This window comes from Octopus bimaculoides, chromosome 18 (assembly GCF_001194135.2).
Source record: "Octopus bimaculoides isolate UCB-OBI-ISO-001 chromosome 18, ASM119413v2, whole genome shotgun sequence".
Classification (NCBI taxonomy): Eukaryota; Metazoa; Mollusca; class Cephalopoda; order Octopoda; family Octopodidae; genus Octopus; species Octopus bimaculoides.
In genome coordinates, this window is record NC_068998.1 from 45,297,324 (window position 1) to 45,304,663 (window position 7,340).

The 7,340-nt window shown below is 31.7% G+C and overlaps 1 protein-coding gene and 1 long non-coding RNA gene across 10 annotated transcripts in view; one reads left to right on the top strand and one right to left on the bottom strand.

Annotated features, from left to right (window-relative positions):
* The window catches only part of LOC106874005 (uncharacterized), a 38,371-nt gene extending 35,900 nt beyond the window's left edge, over positions 1-2,471 (bottom strand). The window contains exon 1 of the long non-coding RNA XR_001409951.2: positions 2,196-2,471. This is a non-coding gene — a long non-coding RNA (uncharacterized LOC106874005). The remainder of the gene's footprint in view (positions 1-2,195) is intronic.
* The window catches only part of LOC106874003 (Kv channel-interacting protein 4), a 479,441-nt gene that overhangs the window by 295,638 nt on the left and 176,463 nt on the right, over positions 1-7,340 (top strand). Inside the window, exon 1 of one of the 9 annotated variants that reach the window (XM_052974226.1) lies at positions 1-52. The exons of the other annotated variants lie outside the window; for them this stretch is intronic. Coding sequence (XP_052830186.1) covers positions 31-52 — 22 coding nt within the window. The 5' untranslated portion in view covers positions 1-30. The remainder of the gene's footprint in view (positions 53-7,340) is intronic. 9 annotated transcript variants of the gene reach the window in all.

Below are 7,340 nucleotides of genomic sequence, written 5' to 3' on the forward strand. Positions count from 1 at the left end.
GATTTATAAGCTAACATAACTTAAGCTACCATGCAAATGTTTGTGTTTGAAGGTAAATGCCGTTTATGTATTTATTTTCACTTTTCTGCATTCACCCTGCATTGTCTCTTCTGTTTCCTGATTTTTATTTGAGGTGAGAAAAAAAAAAAAATCAAAGTTGTTCGTTCAGTCATTAATCATAAATTGCTTACAACTTTTTAATATTCATCTGAACACAAAATATACTAGTAAAGATTTTCAGAAATATATTTTTATTCAAAGTTTTAAATTTCCTAAGAAAAAGAAGAAAAAAAATTTTTTTTTTTTTTTGTGCTCCTTAGATTTCTGCCTCTGTAAATTGAAATAAAATTTGCACCTTTTAAAAGCAAGTTCACTTTCATTCAAAATGTTACTATAATTATTAATTCTCACATTGAATATGAAGCCATACTTGAAATGCAATGGGCACTGAATGACATTCTTTTATATCAGATGCCAGCAGGAGATCACAATGGTTTCATCAACTTCCGATACTATCACTCCCTCTGGTGGTGCCAAGCAACATCTATACCTGTGTGTGTGTGCATGTACATATGTGTGTGTGAATGTGTGCATGATGTATGCATCAGCTTGTGCATGTGTAGAGTGTGTGTGTGCATAAATTATAACATTCATGTAATAACAAGATTTTTCTTCAGATTTTAATTTCAATATGAACATATCAGTAAAGGTAGATTTATATTAAATGAGTCATGTATTTTAGACGGTTTTCTTCAATACTGAACAAGAAGGTAGCAATTTCTTTCAACCATTTTCCTGTACCTAGAACATAGATGCTTGAGGTTTGAGGATAGCAAACAGATAAATGAGAAGCAGATGGTTCTATGCATTGTGCTTATCAACAAAGCACATCATGTATACAGTTATTTTTTTCTTGAAGAACTCTCACGGTAAAACCTACATACAATAAACTGGAAGACCATCCAGAGAAAGTTTTATCTCTCCTCCTTATAATATAATGCATTAAACGAGCTGTGTAAATCCTTTTAAATCAGGAAGGATTATGTCTTTCCATGGAAATAAGATTTGTCAAATTATGAAGATCATTATGTCAGAAACTGATATTGGTACATTCAGATAATACAATCCACTGAAAATATTCTTCACTTGAAGAGGAAGAAGAAGTGAAGGCTGATTTCTATAAAATTGTGGTGAGAACATGTCCTAGGAAAAGACCCACCCCACACATACAAGCATGAAAATAACAGAAATAACATGATGTGGATGATGATGATGATGATGATGATGATATTGTTTGTATTTCCCCCACCCCACCCCCTTAAATTTAGATATCATCACTGTTGTTATTTTCCATGGCTTAGAGATGTGTCAACTTGCCTATGAGGGCCAGTGCTTTCACATAGATCTCTGCCTGCTTTTACTTGGATATATCCATATTCTGTCCTGGTCCAGATTCGACAGTAAATACTTTGTGTAATCTCCTCTTAGTGTGCATGGTCCCTTGATGTTCAGTTGCCATGGTTTTCAGGAATGAAACTCCATCAAGCCACGCCCGACCTTTCATCACACCTGACATATATAATCCAGGACTATTTTAATCATTATATTCAAACAATTTTTAAGATTGCACAGTGAAGTTTGATGAAAATATAGCTACTATATGTTGCAAAGTGAGCCATCATGTAGAGATTTTCGTTAGTTCTTTAGCAACATTTGATATATAAATATATATATATACAAACACATACACATGCATAGATATATATCGATTTGTATGTGTGTTTATGTAGATATGATGGTCTGGTCTTTCTGACTACTCTGCATTCCATGCTGTTTTGCTTGGAGTTTTTTTTTTTTCCTTTTAAACTAGAGGCTCTTATTGTCAACAACTGTAAAGCTCTAGTGATGAATGTATTTATTCTAATAACAGCACCTCAGAAATTCTGCAAGCTCTGGGCCATCTCATAAAATAAAAATAGACATAAAACAAAATATAAAACTAACCATTTAGAATTTTTTTTTTAATAATCTAAAGAGCTTCCCAAAAAAAAAAAAAATCCATGATTTTTCTATTTCACTTAATTACCCCCCCAGAAGCAGCTTAAAAATTATCTGAAATTACAGTTAATCAGGGAAACAGGCAAAAAAAATATCGTTGCTGAGATGTTAAGTGAATTGTGCAAACAATTACATACCAATCCTGACAGATATATTTCCGCCGACCTTGAGGTGTACAACAACTTCAATCAACTGTTGCGGGTAAATAAATGTGTGTGCGTGTGTTTGTTCATTTGTTCGGCCGTTCAGTTCTGTGATCAGCTTAGTGGTTTTGCAGTTATTTTAATCTCTTACAGATGAGTAACCTTTACAACTGTAACAAAGTTTGCTGGAGGCTAATAAAAATGATGAACTCTGGTGTATAACAAACTCCAAAGTAGTAATCTTACAGAAATAACTCTGTTAAAACATGAAGAAACGATAAGCAGAATTGTTTTGAATTTCAATTATTTGTAGATTTTCTTTTTTTTTATATAACTTCTAAAGTTAAATGATTCAGAAGTTTTACTATTTTCAAAATAATTTTTTTTATTCATTGTTTTCTTTCATTTCTTCTTATTTTTTTTTTATTCATATTTTTTTCTCTTCATTTAATGGTGGTGCCCCAGCATGGTTGTAGTTCTGAAGCTGAAACTGGTAAAGAGCAAAAGAGTATAACATGGTGAATTTGTTTGTCATACTTGTTTAACAAGAAATTTCATCTGAAATCATGGGTTATTTTAAAACAATTTCTCTTTCATTATTTCTCCTTCTGTATTTCTACCTTTGTCTATGTTTTTTAAACATCAAAATCAAAATTCTTCTAGTCTTCAGAGACATTGGAGTTCACACAGACTCAGGTTATTTGTAACATAGTCCTATCTACACAAGTGCTGTACAAAGTGGGCCCAAGTTCTAATGGGCAACAGTAACATTTGTGTATCTACGAAAAACTCATATATTTGTGGAACATGATCTTTTTCAATACCACACCATCTAATCTGATTGGTTTCTTTTATTTTTCACTTACCTAGGTATTCCTGCCATTCAGATCAGCTATGAGTATTTTCTGTTTCTTTCATTTTATTATAGTTTCATTAAGATTTGTCCCTGAATACTTTGGCTTTATTTAGTCAACATTAGATGGACCAAAGCTGATATTAAAATAGCAGAAAAAGTTCCCTATCTCAGCTCTATACTGTAACCCTTACAGCAAAATATAACAAAGTATTAACATAATTTTTTGTACATGACCCAATACCATTTTTTTTAGATCTTTAAACATTAATGCTCTTTCAAAATTTCTTTTTGATTTCATTTCTGTTAAAACAACATATGTACAATATAACAATTGGCAAACATGGTTATTAATGTGGTGGCTATAGGAATTTTGTGAATAATTGTAGATAGCTTCTTCTGCAATCAAAGCCATAATTTTTTCATCAAATCAATTTTTGTGCTTGTTTGATGCTTATTTCATTGAAACACAAAATCATGAAAGGCATTATAGACTTGGCAGAATGAGAGCAGTACTAACTCATTAAGCTTACTAATTGATAGAAACAAAAGCGCCATTCAAAGACTGTTCAAAAGGATGACTTCTAATCAAAATTTGTGGTTCAGTAAAATTTCTGTTCTTCTACAAAAAAATACGAGTGCCAATGTTTGGTAAGATATATTTATTCAGAAAACAAAACAAAACAAACGCTCAAATTCTGTTGTTTAAAACTGATTACTTATTGAGTTCTTGCTGTTGTTGTTGTCCTTACATGTTTTTAATTTATATTAGCCCTTGTGGCCAATAAAACCAGATTTAATTATTATTATTATTATTATTATTAATATCACAAGATATCAGAACATAAAGGCAGACGAAATACCACTAAGCATTCCGCCCAGTGTGCTAACGTTTCTGACAGCTTGCCACCTTATAAAGGAGTAATATTGTGGGATATTCATTCTGTAACATGTATTTGTAGTGGATGTTAGAGAAGTGGCTCTATGACATGTTGATCAGTTTTGGTTGAAGAAACAGTTTTGCTGATTCATTAATCAATTACCATTACGTTACTGGTACATATTTGCAGTAGCTGTGACAGGATTTGAACTCAGACAAGTAAGACAGCAGTAAAGAATCCATTCATGCTGATTCTTATTACACTGTTGACCAAGAAGACCCACCCACGATAACAGAATTTAGATCCTAAAACCAAGGTGCCATGTAAAAATTCTTCGAGGCGGTGCCCCAGAATGGCCACAGTCTAATGCCTGAAACAAGTGAATGGTAAAAGATAATTAAGAAATCAAATGTTAGCTATATCTCTCATCTCTGATTTACGTAAGAAAACATTGCCGTTTGCCTATTAAAACAGTATTATTTGTTGTTCTCTTAAAGCTTTAGGTTCCGGTTGTTTATTGATTTCTTATTCCTTGTTACTAGTTTTGTCTAACAATAGAGCTGAAGTTGGCTTTATGGAAAGGATCTGAACATAATGGCTTTTAAATTTGTGAATCTGGGTAGAAATATTCATTAACATGAAACAATATTGATATTCCACACCTATTTTACATTTTGGTGCAGTTTTATGATGAAATGTGCATATAAGTGTGAACACGTGCGTATGTGTATGTGTACCAAACTTGCTACTCAAGTACTTCCTAGGATATTAGTTTATCACAACGAATTTAGTTTCACAGGAAAAAGAAATAGTAGTAGTAGTAATAATAATAATAATAATAATAATAATAATAATAATAATAATAATAAAATGAATGAATAAATAAATAAGGTACTTTAAAAATGTGATTAATCTCATTACATTTATTTTTAACAAAGCCAACATTGAAGAAGATATGAATGAAATCAGATGATTGATTGGTTGATTATAACAAATATCCATCATGAAATATTGATAATTTAGCACGTGAATGATGACAAGGATGTATGTGTGTGTGTGTCCTTCCATGCGTGTTGTGCATGCTTTTAAACTATGTAGTTTCAAATATTGATTTCATTTTTATAGTTAATTAACTTCTTTATTCACCATTATTCATCACAATAAGCCATTTTTGCTTTATGCATCTGTGTCGTTTAAAAAAAAAACAAAAACAAACAAAATAATATGTGTAAAAATAACCCAACAAAATCCCTTAATAAAAGTACAGAATGTGTACTGCACTGGTAAAGAATTGTATTTGTATATATGTTCAATACAAAGTAATTCATTGGTGTTTTATAATTTAATTCCTATCTTCTTTCTTAGCTTAGACACCCATTGATTGTCAAAGATTGGCAGAAGAACTGGTATCTGAAATTTCTTGAATTTCCCAATAATTATTTCAGTCTGAATATTTAGTTTTTAGTCTTGCAATTTGATCCAGTTTCCAATAATTATCTTACTCTACATTTTGTTTGTTATTTAATGATCTTATTCGTGCAGGTTCAACTCTCTCTCTCTCCCCCACCACACTCTGTCACGCTGTATATATGTATATGTGTATGTGTGTATTGGGTGTTTTTTTGTTTGTTTGTTTTTTCTCATTTTCCCATTTTCTTTCCTCAAGAGAAATATACCAAAATAACATTTGTAAAAATATTCTCTACATCAGTCATTTTCTTTATATGTTTGATTGTTTTCTCTTTTTGCTTTGCCAGTACATATACTAAAATTAGATATTTTTCTGTCTTTCTTTTGCAAGTTATGTCCAGAGATATCTTTTGTTTTGCTAATCTTATGTTTTTCTCCCAAGGTGGGGTTGGTTTACCCAGAGGGGTAGAAGTGGTAAGAAACAAGAGTGTATGACATTGTTATCTCCTGTTGAATTACAACACTGTGTATTTCAACAATCTATGACAATAGCCATTTAAACAGCTAAAGAGTTGAGCCATTGGAAGAGCTACGACAAGATCATTTAATTTACTAAAAATAGCAGCCAAAATCTTCAACTTACACCCTACTATTATAAGAAAAAATGGTGTGATGGATAATGTAGTTCTAGCCTAAGTCTGAAAGGTCACCCTTGGAATGTTTTTGATCACACACACACACAAACAAACAATTAATAATGGATTATAAGTATAGGAGATTTAGATGTATTTCATGGCTAACTGGGTGTTAACTAAATATTTTGTTAAAGGTTATTAATAAACTCATTGAATTAATTATAAAATGGCAAATAATAAAAATAATTCTTCTTTTCTTTCTCCAATTATGTAGACAATAAAAAATCCATTAGCTTAAATAGTTTATTTATTTGATCCTCTAACAGTAATATGTGAGGCAAAACAACACTTTCAGTTGATTTCCTATGTAACCAGGAACAAGAAATTTAACCATAAACAGAATATAAAGCCTAACATGATTCATAAAATATAATTGTTCTGCTTGACTAGAGACATATTCAGTACATTGTCACATTGGGAATCAGGTCTTGCAAAGTTCATCCTCTTGCTGACTCTCAGTGAGGCCAACTACAGAACCTGGCTGGTTCATAGGTGAGTTAGAATGCATATTATCAACTAAATCAAGTCTCAAATAGAAGAAAACAGAACAGATTGTGATGACAAGTGGATTATATATGAAAGGAGTAGACTATAAGGTCAACGTTATATAATGCGGATGTTTAAGTGTATCTGAAGAGGCTTGTAAATAAAATCATAGAACTGGTTGTTTAAATTCACTGAGTTCTTAAAACAGTGGCAGCTGCTTTATATAAAAATAGATGTCTGTTAAAGTGAATTGATGATAGCGAAATTCATGAGTTAAGTTGTCAGAAACAAAATAATTAAACAATGTAGTTGTAAGATTGTTTGATGTTTCAGTTTTATTATGTATCGAGTTGTTTACTTAAATACACCCACACCCACACAGAGTACACAAATTTAATCTGTTTAAGAACATAAGTATGTATATATGAGTGTATGTATGTATGTATGTATGTATGTATGTTTGTATGCATAGATAGATAGCCATGTGTGTGTGTGTGTGTGTGTGTGTGCATGTATGTGTATATATATATACTCTTACTCTCTTTTACTCTTTTACTTGTTTCAGTCATTTGACTGTGGCCATGCTGGAGCACTGCCTTTTAGTCGAGCAAATCGACCCCAGGACTTATTCTTTGTAAGCCTAGTACTTATTCAATCAGTCTTTTTTGCCAAACCGCTAAGTTACAGGGACCTAAACACACCAGCATTGGTTGTCAAGTGATGTTGGGGGGACAAACACAGACACGCAAACATATACATACACATACATATATATATATACATAAATACAACGGGCTTCTTTCAGTTTCTGTCT